Source organism: Amblyomma americanum, chromosome 9 (genome assembly GCF_052857255.1).
Source record: "Amblyomma americanum isolate KBUSLIRL-KWMA chromosome 9, ASM5285725v1, whole genome shotgun sequence".
In the NCBI taxonomy this organism is placed as follows: Eukaryota; Metazoa; Arthropoda; class Arachnida; order Ixodida; family Ixodidae; genus Amblyomma; species Amblyomma americanum.
Genome location: NC_135505.1, coordinates 97,824,864 through 97,839,531, shown reverse-complemented (window position 1 = coordinate 97,839,531; position 14,668 = coordinate 97,824,864). Strand labels below are relative to the sequence as shown.

The window sequence follows — 14,668 nt, the reverse complement described above, 5'->3', positions numbered from 1 at the left end:
TGGCAACATGGTCAGTATAAAGATACTGTAATCGCCTGACTTTCGCCCGTCATTTGTAATGCCGTCACAGGGGTTCGCTGATTCACGGCACTTAATCCGCTCCAGCCCTTTGCCATTGTTACGATACCCATCCTTAGACGGAGCTCTTTACTGTGGCTTGTACTAAGAATAATGTGTTCGATTTACCGGAGTAGTCTATCCGTGTTAATGGCTGGCGAACTTATCATTGCTCTTAAATACTGGAGCCTGCATGCTAAGGCAAGTTAACTCAATGTTCTACACTTAAAAGACCAGGCATGCGATGTACATGTCGAGGAAACCGCCTATCCTAGACAAATGAATATTTTTTTCCTTTTTGATGTTCTGGTGGCACTCATGCCTGTACCTAATGAGCAAAAGATATTATGGTTCTATACGTTCTATATTCACGACAACTAGAGTAATCTTCGGGCAGGAGGGAAAATATTAAAAAATCCCGCCTTGCAGGGATTTATTCAGCTGAAAGTAATATTAATTAAAAGCTGTCTTTGATTTATCCTTTGCATTAGGAAAGAAATGTTTTCTGCTGTAATAGGAGGAAACGTCAACAATAAAATCTTGATGTAAATGCAATTCACAATCAAAATAAAAGAAGTTTACCTGTACCAAATTAGAGCATAGGGCACAAGTGAAAAGTGTTGATCACGCCTGTTGAGGATTCGTTGTAAAAGAATATCACATAACCAAGGATGCGAAGACTTGTCACTGAACCCTCCGTTGGGTGACAAGTGCGTTGGATGACAACCGCCAAGCAAAGAAATATTTTTTGACTAAAGGGAAAGCATGACCTGATTCATCGAAAGGTAAACCGATGTCGTCCAGAAAGTTGCTGCGTCACAAAACTCGTGATTGGCAGCAACGGTGTGCCGTCATCAAATATGCTTAAATACCAAATGTTAAGAACTTCCAAGCAATCGAATAAATTACATTAATTAGACTAAAATTATGAATTATTTGGAATATAGTGGAATCGAATAGCAGTACTTTCGCATTATTCGTGCATAAGTTTTTGAAGTGCCCCGTTTAATTTTTTTTTGCCTGACTTCTCGCATTGTAGATATACAGTATTGTGCGTTTTTATCGTGAAGACTAAAAAATTTCCCTGCCTCAACCGCTGGCTCATTTGCGGTGAAACTGCACACAAAGCTTGCGTATTATGGTAACTTTTGTATAGCAGCAAGTTTGACAACGGTACTTACTTAGTTGAGCCGTGCATGATGCGAAAACGTAATCGTCGACGTAGGGATCGGCAAATCAAAACCCGCAAACGACGTTTTTTTTTTTTTTTGCTGAAGGGCAGTAGTGGCGCCATCTTTTCTCGGCAGTGGAAAGCTTCACAACAAGGCCGTCGAGGTGAGCGGTGCGAACAATATTCTTTGAAAGGTAAAGCCTCGTTAAATCAGTTGTTGTGAAAATTTCTTGCCGCTCAATTAGCCGAAAATGTTGTAAGCGCTTCAGTTGAAGCAGACGAAACAGCCGGAAGGGCATTTTCAAAGGGCTAGCGCTTCATCCAACGTTCGCCTCGGCGGCCTTGTCATGACGTTTTCCACAGCGAAGACAGATGGCGCCGCTGCCGCCCTTCTGCAAAAAAAAAAAACGTCTTTTGCGGGTTTTGGCTCGCCGATATCGACGTAGGCGATTACGTTTTTGCATCATGCACGGCTGAACTAAGTAAGTACCGTTGTCAAACTTGCTAGATACAAAAGTTACCGTAATACGCAAGCTCTGTGTGCAGTTTCATCGCAAATGAGCCAGCGGTTGAGGCGGGCAAATTTTTGAAAGTCTTCACGATGAAAACGCACAATACTGTACAGCTCTAGTCCAGCTGTCACAACACCTCTTTTGAAAGACTGAGTATATCTAAAGTGTTTCGTTTAATTAATTTAGTACGTTCTTATTATTTAGCGCTCCATCTAAAAACGATGGATAGCAGGAAAAACGGCTGTGCCCACATTCTCAAAATAAGAAAGCATCTCAACCGCCAAGTCTCAAAGCTGCATACCTTCGATGTATGAAGAGCTGCCTGTTTGTGTTCCTTTTTTTTGTCTGGTGCCTTTGCATGGTCGGCAATTTTCCAGACATTTCTGTGACACGCTTTACGTTCGAGAGGCACTTGTTCTGACAGTTTCGAGCTTTAAAATCACACAATTTTGCACTCTTCGTTACTCACAGGTGACGCCCGCGTCAACGAGCAAGTCGGTCTGACGGCCATGCACACTCTGTGGATGCGCGAGCACAACCGCGTGGCCGCCGAGCTGCTGCGCCTAAACCCGGGCTGGAAAGACGAGATCCTTTATCAGGAGGCCAGGCGCATTGTGGCCGCAGAGTTCCAGCACATTACCTACAACGAGTACCTACCCATACTGCTCGGTGAGTCGCATTTCAAGCACTCATGTAGAGCACTTGTTTTTTCACTGGCAGGCAAACCCGACTATGCACATATTTGGGAACAGATTAGCAAGTCGAGTAAGTATCCTTTTTTTCCCTCCACTACAGCAGCGCTATAGGGTAATTGTATAAAGGACATCCGGTTACAGTATGTCACGCAGCGCAAAATTAGACTCTTTTACGCGTCTTTCAGATATATTTGGAATAAAAGCTATAACGCGAAAGCAGAGCCAGAAATATTTTAGGTTTTTTCAAAACAAGCAGATCACCAGCGGCATATTTCTATGAGTGTGATATTGAACACTTATTTTTTGTTACCACAAAGCCTAAACCAAAGGTGAAGAAATAAACAAATAAGCTGATCTGTAGAATCGTCCCCAAAACGCCAATATGAATAATATAAGCAAACTTTAAAACGGTCTTGATCACTTAAAGCAGACCCCATAAGCCTGCCAGAGGTTTGAGATGATGTTTTAGATATCAATAAACCGACACGAGTTATCATCCGGTTTCATTCAATTAACTCAGGTTTAAGAGCGGTCATCGGCCACCTGGCTAGTTTTTTTCTAATTCAAATCTGCAAACGAAGGTGCTGGACTGCATATTGGTGGTAAAAAGAAAAAAAATAAGATCCAGGATAAGTCGTCATGAGTCTCGACGAAATTTTTGGGATTGGTCGACTAGGCTAAATTAATTCTTTTTGCGTTATTCAGTATTATTATGCGACAGTAAAACGTCGCATTATGAGGGATTTTTTTTCCTTATTTCATAACGGACGGGCTGAAAAACGGTTTTAAATTGATGATACAACAAAATGGTGGGTAGCTAAATTGCTTTATAGAAAGTCTCAGGCTAATCAAAGCAACTACAACACCTGCTACGGCGCGCATCAAAGCGGATGTTACTACAGCAAATTATTAGATAGAATGAAACATACTTCGACCAAGACTAGCCTGGCTGTGTCGGGAATCGGGACGTCGGCCAGGGAATTGCTAACTGTGAATTGCTTTATCGATACACAGTTTTGAAGCAGCAATTATTCGAGCGCCTGGTACCGTGGCGTATGTGACGCGGGCTGCAGCGCTGGGTAAAAAGATGGAGCTGAGTAGTATTGGTGACCTATGTCATGTGCTTATTGTCCATGTCAATCATGAGAGCCGAATCTTGGGATCAGAAGCACGCAGCTACTCCGCGGATAAAAGCACTGCATTTTCTTTTGCAATGTGGTTGGCATTCTGCTTGTTTTAGAAAATATGGCTACGTTATTCTGCCCTTCATGCACCGACTCGAGCATTCTTTCTTGCAAGGAAATTTCACTCTTGGAGAAATGCATAAAGGGCGACGAAAGCTTCTCTCAACTTCTGCGGTTGAAATAGCATTGGCTGCTGTATCAGCAGATGAGCCAGGCCACACACAATATCTACGCTGGTTGTTTGACATATCCACACTCATTAGTTTAGCCTACGCTTGTGTCCACTTTCTTCATCTTGCTGTCTCCACGCTCTTGTTTTCCATTGAATACTCCTCTGGCGAATAAAATAATGTTTTTCGGATCAGTGCAGTGTACTACATTCCGTTTAATGACAAGCCATTGTGGTCGCATGTTTAGAATCTGCCTTTATACGCCTAACTTACGCTGCATTGAATGTGGAAGGTAAAACTGAATTTCGGGCCGATATGAGGATGCATAACCGTCTTACTTCAACAGTAAATAGGAAAATGGTTACAGCCCATTAAGACTGTGCTATGTCGTTTTAGTAAACTTAACTAAGTCAAGAGGACCAGAAATTGTTCTCTGTCACGACATAAATTTTTCAGCTAATCTATACAGAGTTAAAAGAAGGCTAAATTCCGCTTGTGCATTTTACGGATGGTACTGCACAGTGTTATTCCGCGTGGTCAGCTGTGCCTCTCGAACTAGTGACTGAACATCCCATCCTGTCACCATATATCTTGGCAGCCTCCTGAACAAAGATTTTTTTTTTCTGTCGAGCCGATTATTATATTTTAATCTGAGTTGAGCAAAACATTTGTTTCTTGCGCAGATGGGTAAATAAGGCGGTAAGTACGTTTTTGCTACTGAACATGACCTCACGGGCATCGATTGCAGGTCGCGATCTAATGAAAGAGTTCGACCTCCTGCTGACACCTTCCGGCTACAGTGGCAGTTACGACCCGCAGCTCAATGCCGGCATCGTCAACGTGTTCGCAACAGCCTCGTACCGGTACGGACACTCCCTGGTGCAGGTGAGTAAATGAACGCCACGAAAAGATAGAGGGGCCGTCGCATGAGTTATTCCCTTGCGGTTCGTGGGTTGTTACCTGCCAAGGAAGCAGCATTTCGCTGTGAACCGCGGACCTGTGGAAAACTGGTAGTTATTTTCGACCTCCTATAACTATTCTACGTTCGCCAAAATAACTGTACAGAGGGCTTCGAATTTCGGCGCCTTTAAATAACGCCTTCCGTCCACCCGTGTACAGCATTTCTACGACTTAGACACTGGAGTCCCGAAGCAGAAGTGCCCCTTCGTATTTCTGCGTAAATGACGAAACCTGCTTTGCCGCCTCATTTTTCGCTTCAAATTCATTCTTAAAATGTTTTTCTCGAACGCCAAATATCTGAAATGAAGCCATTGCGTATAAAACGAAGTGAACATAGATGACTTATACAAGGATTAGTAACAACATTCGCGATAAAATTGTAATGATCACAGCTTAAATTTGACGAGTATGCAGTGAAACGGCAAGCAAATCTCGAATAAAATAAAACAATATTCCCGACTTAGCCTCCTGCTTAGCATTGCATACTTTTTTGTTTCGAATCGACTGTCCTCTCAGTAGCGGCCGCTACGCTTTTTTTCGCACTTCTGGAAGCATTAATGCTCCTGTAGCTCTCCTGCGATCCTGCTGCGTGTCAGACGCAAACTCTATGTCCCTTTCCCGCGTACAATTGCGTGTAACTTCGGTGTAGTGTTCTTAGAAGGTCCACCGTGCTGCCTTTAATTGCGATCGTGCCCTTCAAATGAAATCAGTAATTGAACATCACCACACATCAAGAAAGTACCGAAGGATAACAGTGCACCAAGATATTATTGTTGTATCTATGCCGGCACACCTATCTGATATTAAAATCTGCTAACTTTCCTGGCTGCAGGGCAACATTGATCTCATCAACGAGGACGGCTCGGTGCACAAGCGGCTACCTCTGGCGACGCAGTTTTTCAACCCTGCTGAACTGGTGCAGCCGGATAACCTCGATAGGTTCTACCGCGGTCTCATCAGCCAGCCATCACAGAGTTATGACGGCTTCATGTCGGAGCAAGTACGCACGATGAGCCAGTTGGTAGCTACACCTGCCCTTAAAATGATACAAAAGTTCGATGAACGGAGCAGATTCAGCATTGATAAGCAGGGAATCTTAGGTAAGACTTGAAAGAAGGTTGTAATGGTGTCAGATCTAGATTTGGAATTATGATCTATTAGAGAATATAGGTTTTTTTTAATTTTCCAGGAGCTAACACAAGGACCAAGCAAGAGTCACACAGTAGACGCAAACAAAGCTGACTATCTAGAAAATCTATTTTTCTGTATCTTAGGCAGATTGCATTTCATACGGCTTTCTAGAAAGGGTATTGCCTCTTTTATGTCTTTAGTCTCCAGATGCTTAGGTTTTTGTTATTTCTCTAAAGTATCCTTCAGCTGCTGTCTGCGGCCTATGGCCGGGCGTGAAGATATGTAAACCTTCAATTGCGCCATCGGAAGCAGGCATTATCGTTAGGAAACAGAAATAATTTGCAGAACATCACTACAAAAACCTTTGACTTTTTTTTTTATTCGAGAAGTGTGCCATGAGGCATGTTCAGTGAGTAGGAAGCGTAGGTGGTGCACCCGAATGCACTTAAGTCATCGAGAGAATCGGGGCCGTTTTTTATAATTTCGAAGTTAACCTAAAATTTCTCACGGTTCATACTGGCAGTGCCGCGATGATAACCTTAAAAAATATTATTAGCTTAGGTATTTAAACATGTTGCAGCCCCTGGTGGGAATACTGAAAGAGGAAGGAAAAAGCAAACAAGCTGAACTGAAGCGCAAAGAAACTTTGTGAAGCAAGGGAATATATACAGTGGGGTAAAAAGAACAAAGATGAAATGAGACATATGCAATAGGAAGAAATGAGTCGAAGCGTAACAAAATCAATGGGATGCAATATAAGAGATCATTAAAAACCGTTAGAGAATGAAACTATGACGAAACATGAGATTAATGGGCGATATTAGGTATTTCCGGGAATTAAGATCGAACGTTAAAGCGTATACGTCAGCAAAAGCTATGTTTAAAAGCTTTTTTTTCTTTTTAATATTGTGTTTGGGGTATGCATTGCGCATGGAGTTGTCGTCCCCTTTTTATAAGCCAGTCGCCCAGCCGTGTATTACGAACCCTGCAACAGCGCCCTTTTAACCTGCCTGCCTCTCTCGCAGTTGACCAACCATCTTTTCGAGCCACCGGGTTTCGGTTTCGGTGCGGATCTGGCGGCGTTCAACGTGCAGCGTGGCCGCGACCACGGCATCCCCAGCTACAATGACTGGCGGGAGTTCTGCGGCATGTCACGCATCACCGACTTCTCGCAGCTGGCGGATGTTATGTCCCCTCAGGCGGCTCAATCTTTCGCACAAGTGTACAAGTAAGCTTACCACTTCATATTTCAAGGCCGACAGAAACAATAATTTGGAAGTCTGGGACCGTTATGTGTACAATCAATAATTTTAAAGCGACTCTTCATTAAACGTGTTATCTGCTGGATAGCTCTGCTAAAAAACTTACTTGCCGCTCAGGATCCTAGATACTGCTCAAAAAAGAGAGCCTTCGTTTTCTCATTGCCCGAATAGGTACTGGCCGTAATCACAGCCATTGCTTTACCGATCAAAACATAAAAAAATATGGCATCAGAGCCTAATTACTCGGGTTGCCCACAATTTGGTATTCGCATCTTTTTTTCGCATTACTCGTTTCTCGAACACGTCAGCAACCTGAAGCATACACAAGCAGTCACTTAGTGAGTAGTGTTCTTCCAGGAACTGAAAAATGTGGCAAAGTTGTTATTTCTGGTCTTTTCATAGAGAAAGATGGATGTGCTGAGACATTTTCCATCATTTCACTCCGGTCATATGCTCACAGGCATACCTATAGAAGTGTAAGCATAAACAATGACCACAACTTTGTTTGAAATACTATACGAGGAAATTATGTTTAGCCTCCCCATTTCTTCGAGTTCCGAAATATCTACACTTTTGCACAGGTAGCTCATTGAAGTGGGTCGCGTACTGCCTTTTACAATTTGTTATTGTAGTGATACCAACGCGACGTTAATAAGCATTTTTGCTTATATGAAAAAATAGTTAAAAAACTATTACTACAATCAACTGCTGCGGAACAATTCAAAGAAAAATTTTACTCGTATAAAGGAGAGCATTGTTGCCTTAAAAGGTTGTCATTGTCTTCTTCCGAGTTGTTTTCTCTCGTTATTGTTAACGTAACAGCTGCGAACATCTCAACCAACCTTTACACAGTATAAAATAATCTTTCATACTTAACGGTAAGACGGTTCTTCTTGGCATCAAGTGGTCACAGCGAAATGAGAATATTTATCCAGATGGCTTCCTGATGGTGACTTCAAGAAAAGGAAGCGCAGCGCTCCTTCGTCCTAACCTCGAATCATGAGCCGTGACAGTTTCATTCATTCATTCATTCATTAATTCATTCATTCATTAATTAATTAATTCATTCATTCATTCATTCATTCATTTTTATTTTTTAACTGCCAATAAGCCAATACGTTCATTCGGTCCTCGCATACGTCTCATAAATGAGGACAATTTATCTAATATCACGAAGCATGTACCTTTCCGTGCTTGAAATACGTCGTGGCACGTGACATAGGGTTGAGAAGACTGCATGCCCGACATATTTTGGCGGTAGCCTGGTGGCTATGTAATGCAACTGCAAATGTGTTGCGAAGGTTTAGTATATGTGCACGAGTGCATGATAGTTATACCCAGCCTACATTTATATAATGGTATCTTGTAATCCCATTTTGATAACCGACCACTACTTAATTTTTCTGCCGTTTTGTTAGCTATCCATAATCTGTGTTCTGTACCACAGGCACCCGGACGACATCGACTTGTTCGCCGCCGGTGTTAACGAGCGGCCAATAGCCGGAGGAACGCTGGGTCCCACGTTCGCCTGCAGCATCGGCGAGCAGTTCCGCAGGCTGAAGAACGGCGACCGCTTCTGGTACGAGAACGGAGGCCTCGAGTCGTCCCTGAATGAAGGTCAGTGAGACCGCGACTCTGTTCGAGGTTTTCTTGTTTCTTTTTGTTTAGTTTTTAATCTAAAAGGTATTGATCGAGGTGTATAGGGAAAATACATAGGAGAGCCTAAAATTACCATAACAATATAGCGGCAATAAAGATGAAGCGCTGCAGTTATCATTGGAATAGCGCAATTTGCAATACTTATTATTTCTCACTAAAGAACAAGCTATCTGCTATCTAATGAATCAATTCTCATTTTATAAGCTATGGAAGGCGATAAAACCAAATTTCAAAGATTTAAATCATTGAAATGAAGCAGAATTGGCGAAAGGAGAGAATCATTATTCCCGGAATTAAGGCATCATTCATGCCGTCCATTCTACGCCTGAGACGAACCACAGCCTATCCCGTAGAAGCATTTAGTTATTCCATGTGGCCTGTTTTTACTGCGACCTATGCTGCCTAAAATTTCCAGATTACCTAATATCAATATCGGTTAAACATTCGTCGTAAATTTGACTAGCAAATGTAGCGCGCACCAGCGTAGCACTTAAAGTGTAAGGCCTGCTGAATTCTGATGCTCCAGATTAGTTCAAGTTTATTGTTATTGCATGTACAAGAAACGGGCTTACATAGTATACACAGCATCAGGAGGTCCCAGAGTGAGAAACTGCCAGGGGGACATCCTATCATTAGTGGGTGCATAAGAGTATTAGAGCAGCAAGTAGAGGGCGAACAAACAAACAAAACAAAAGAAAAAGAAAAAGAGAAAAAAAAAACGTGTCAAGAAATACAATTCATAGGGAACAAGTGCAAATAAATAGAAGACAATTAGATATATACTAAAAACAGCGTTATACAGTAATATCGCAATAAATAATCATAAGCAGGAATATCTAGTAATGTGTAATAAAAATTTGGCTCTTCTGCATATTACGAACAAAGAAAAATACAAAGTGTTTTACAGAAACATGAAGCCTAACGATACAATAACAGAAATATTGTAAAGAAAATTTGATAAATGTATTTATGACAAATGAAAAGATGGTTCTGCTAACAGTATTCTTTTCATATTGTGTTTAAAAAACTGCAATGAAAGAGATGACTTAATATTAACAGGGATGCGATTCCAAAGTGAAATACCATAGAAACTAAGTGTAAATTTACCATAGTTAGATCTCATTTTAAGTAATAGAAAGTTATAGTGTTCTTAAAACCTAGTATTATTTTTGTTCATGAGGTTATCAAAAGGAAGACTGTCTAAGGTTATTTCACGATGAAAGAGACGAAATGTTATGAGTGATAACTTATGATAGAACAGCTGTTGAATAGGTAAAACGCTAAGACGTTGATAGATAGGTAAAGAATGGCAGCGGAATGAGCTAAAGGTCATTAATTTTATTGCCTGATTTTGAAGACGTTGAAGTTGTTTGAGATGAATGGCATATGTATTACCCCACGAAGATAAACAGTATGATAAATGACTGTTAATATAAGCATGATACAACGATCTAATATTATGAGGGTGGAAGAATGCGCGTGTTTTTGTGATAATTCGGATGCCAAATGAAACCTTTTTTATTAGCGAGTTGGCATGAATATTGAACCTAAGGTGTTTGTCGAGAGTAATACCCAGAAATTTAACAGTATCAGATGTCGGTATAACATAAGTATTTAACGAGACAGTTATTGGAGAAGAAATTGACGTTTGTGGATTATGAATTAGTACAAAAGTTGTTTTGAAGGGATTGATTTGAAGTTTTTTATCAGTGCACCAGGAATACACATTGTTAAGATCAGTGTTAAGTGTGTCTTGAAGTGCGGTAAGCGATTTCTGGGATGAGTATATGGTCGTGTCATCAGCATATAACAAACAGTTACAGTTAGTAAGTACATTAGGTAGATCATTATTAAATAATAAAAACAACAATGGGCCTAGTATAGAGCCTTGGGGAATGCCACAGTTAATTACTTTAGTAGAAGAGAATTGGTCATTAAGATACACTACTTTAGGCCTGTTAGACAAGTAGCTGTGAATAAGATTTAAAGGTGGGCCAGTAATACCGAAAGATTCGAGCTTATACAGAAGAATAGAATACAGCCTTAATATGGACTCTCTGAACCTATCAAAGTTATCGCTTTAAGTTTTTGCCGCCAGCAACCTATGAGCGTAATTTTGGCGGAGCATTTTAGTGGTGCACTGCAAAATTGCGCAGACGTGTATGGAACCCACTATAGGAAACGAAATTATCTGCAATGAGTATGCAAAGATAACACTTTGTGACATCGCGACACAGTAGCTGCATGGGCATGAGAAAAAAAGTGAGAAATACGACTAGTACCAGACGGGTGCGCATAAGGGAGGTAAGTGATTAACTGAAATGCGTTCGTATCTCAGTGGAATATTGAGTTCTTAGTAAAGAAACCCAGTAGACGTGAGGTATACCATCGGCGAATGCTGAATCGAACAACACTGATAAAGTTCATGTACCTATGCCAGCATGCACTCACCGATGGCAAACATGAATCTTTTTAAACATGAAGTTATATACCAAGGATATGCAGCACTGAATGAAGACATAACGGCGTATAAAAATCGTGTATGTGGGCAGCACTAATATAAGAATAAACACCGCATAAGCTCCAGCCGATGTCCTCCTCGTTACAGTTTTCGCGGACAAGTTTAGCCAACCTATGGAGAAGACACGTTTTGGAAAAATCGATCCGTGGGCTCTGGTAATTGCACAGTTAATCAACCCATAATTTTGTTGCAACAAGGCAGTATTGGCACTCTGAAGAAGAAGGGCATTAGCCTGGCCGCACTGCCATCGCTCAGACCGAGATCCTGCTGACCCTGACAGATCAGAGACTCGGTTTCGCCGCCACCTAAGCGTTGACCTAAGCATCTTTACAGCATTAATAAGTAAAGAGAAAGAAATTTTTAACAACGTCGATACTCGGCCACAATGGTAGAAAACTGACTGTCACCCAAAACATTTAGCCTAGACTGACAATACTAACACCCAGTGTAAAGATATAGGGTGCTGTGTTCACACAAGTTCTGCCTTGTACCTCGCAGTGCAAATTGAGGAAATACGAAAAGCCAGCCTGGCGCGTCTTCTTTGTGACAACTCGAACCTCAAGTTTGTGCAGCCGCTCGTCATGATTCGTGAAAGCAGCTGGTAAGTGCTGCAGGAGCTAATTTTTTTTTGCATCACCCAGGGCAGCTCTTATGTTCTAATAACATAATATACTTCCACTCTGAAGGAATCCAAAGGTGGACTGTGACGGCGAGGACATCCAGCATGTGGACCTGGACAACTGGCAGAATGAACCAGTCTGGACGTGATTTCGTGCCCCATTCCGGTCGGAAGTTTTCGACCCCATCTCGCGTTCCTGTCTACACGAACGTGACCTCCTGAACTTTTCACAGTCTACGCCGTAAAAGTTGGAATCCACTGTAAATATCCCTTGTTGTTAGTCCAACCATCGATAATAAAAAAACGCCATTTTATGAGTATCACTGTGCAGGACATTCAAGTTTTCATGCGTGAGGGCAACGCAAAAGTCGTGGGTAGGGGTAACTTGTATTGCATAGTATAGTGCTAGTATTAGAAGGCAATGAGAAACGGGAAATGGCGACAATTGTGAAGCGTGACACGTGGCATGGTGCGAACCTTATGACGTCATCACAACCTGCCTCTCACTGCAGGTAGCAACATGCCCACCGCATTGTGAGAAAACTGCCGCAGTTAAAATATCGATTTGTCGTGACAGGCTGCTCGGAAAGAACAACCTGGTGCTGAGAAGCTGTACCAGTGTATGTGCTTGAAACAGGCACCTGCCATAGAAATGGCGGTTCTCTTAATACCACTGCGTCGTTGCGTCAAGTGTAGTAGGAAGACTACCAGCGATCTATGAATATGGCCAATAAAGCATATGTAGGTACTAATAGTTTAACGCTCTCACGTCATTATCTTACCTCGGAGCTACAAGTAATCTAGCAGCAAGAGAAAATGGTAACACTTTTAAACGATCTGCCAACGATCGCGTAAGAGATTCTTTTATTTTTTGCATGGTACCTCTGAGAAATGATTAGTGCTTCGTAAAGTGTGTTTGTTCAATAATTTGCTCCTGTTATTACTGACTGAGCCTCTGCCAAAGGGGCAGGATGGCACCGTATGCTCAACACAGAGGTAAATTCCGCATTCTGCTCATCATAAAATGACACTGAGAATAAACTGATGTTGATGTGTATCTATGTATTACCACATTCCAGTGGGAAGGGGGCTATGTTACGGTAAAATTTGATTGTATTAGCTATGCAAGAACGCAAAATGAAACACTTGTATCGGCACTAAGAATAGATTTTACAATAAAATGACGTTGCCGGAAACTGGAGACTTCGCACGGATCTTTAAATTAAACTATTCCTCCGTTCACTTTTAGTCAGCGATCACATAGCCGATTCTAAAGTCGTCAAATATTCAAATGTGAAAAAAGAAACCATAACGATTCCTGTTTAGTTTTCAATAATTCCAGCTATAATGCACGTTTCATATCGAAAGAAGAAACATAATGACCAGAAAAAGTGAAACAACCGATTTTTGTAACGAAAAAATTTGATGTGGTTATCTTCATGGTGACTTCAACCGACTGGGAAGAAGCTGATTACCAGTGATGGAAAAGCCGAGAAATCGCACGAAGAATCTTGGTGATGAAATAAGTAGCGCTGGCTACCAGGTAAGTGAAGGGAATCACAGCACAAGATAAGAACAGATCCTTGATCTTCTTCACTGATCCTGTGCAAAAAGGACGAAAAAGCGCGCAGCCCGGCTGTCAATGACTTGAAATAATTTTGGTCGAAGCATACTATCAGTCGTAGAGATTTTTCGAGGACAGTCTTGTTGGAGCCAATTCATCTAGAAGGAAACAATATAAAGATTATTTTAGATGCGCTCACCTATAGCTGCTGTACGTAATGTACGCTGTCCCAGGGATCTTTCGAAAGGGCGAGCTTTCTGAGATAAGGAGCCCATCGACCATTTGCTTTCTCAAAATTGCTTGCCGATTTTTTTTACTAACCATATTCAGGAATGAAAAAGTTCATTTCGCAGCGACATGCTCGTTGACTCAAATCTTCAATTTTCAATCATACCTCTTCTAGTTCAGCGGCATTTTTGCTGAAGTGCAAATGGAAACGTATCTGATTTTTTCCGCGTGTTCCATGCGTTCATAGCAGTAAGTAAATTTAGTTTTCATTTATTTTCAACCATCAGATTTGTCAACATGAGGTACAATGAAGTAAAGACTTACAAAGAGAAAATATCCGCAAAACAGGTGTTGGAAATTTTATCGGTTTTATTTCATCCTATCAAACTAAAGCCTTGGTTTCTTACCAAACAGCGTTTGGATTTTAAAAACTATCTCTTGCACGCTTCTCGTAGCCAGCGTACAAGTCTCTGCTGCCACCACACCAAAGCCCTTAGATGTCTGTCAACCGGGGAGAAAAGCGGTAACACTGCATTCTAGAACTCCACTTTACAGAGTGTGAGGAAAAACTACTTGAAGACGAAGATGCACTAAAATGATTTACTTTTTTCCTTTTACCCTTTTATGAACTCTCAGAACAGGAAGCTGCATCTGCCTCAATGCACTCTCCAGCCATAAATATTCTGTTGGCAACATAATGAGGGTTTTCTTGAAGAATTTACTAAACTCTAGCCCATTGTTCCCTTTTATTTCATAAGGGGTAAAAATATTTATGAAATCAGTGCTGCACAAGGAACGGCTAGAAAAAAAAAAGACAATACTGGTGACCGTACCAACGCGGGTCACTATTGGCAGTTCGTATTCAAAGGCAGTGAATATTCAGTAGGAAGGTGATGAATTGGAAAGATGACTATTTATGCCTGCAGCATTAAAAT

At 41.4% G+C, this 14,668-nt stretch overlaps 1 protein-coding gene across 1 annotated transcript in view; it reads left to right on the top strand.

The window, feature by feature from the left end:
- Positions 1 to 12,260, top strand: part of LOC144103834 (peroxidase-like) — a 30,782-nt gene extending 18,522 nt beyond the window's left edge. Inside the window, exons 11-17 of the mRNA XM_077636534.1 lie at positions 2,212 to 2,409; positions 4,538 to 4,674; positions 5,582 to 5,749; positions 6,906 to 7,108; positions 8,590 to 8,759; positions 11,821 to 11,923; positions 12,009 to 12,260. Of these exons, the coding sequence (XP_077492660.1) occupies positions 2,212 to 2,409; positions 4,538 to 4,674; positions 5,582 to 5,749; positions 6,906 to 7,108; positions 8,590 to 8,759; positions 11,821 to 11,923; positions 12,009 to 12,090 (1,061 nt within the window). The 3' untranslated portion in view covers positions 12,091 to 12,260. The remainder of the gene's footprint in view (positions 1 to 2,211; positions 2,410 to 4,537; positions 4,675 to 5,581; positions 5,750 to 6,905; positions 7,109 to 8,589; positions 8,760 to 11,820; positions 11,924 to 12,008) is intronic.
- The last annotated feature ends 2,408 nt before the right edge of the window (positions 12,261 to 14,668 follow it).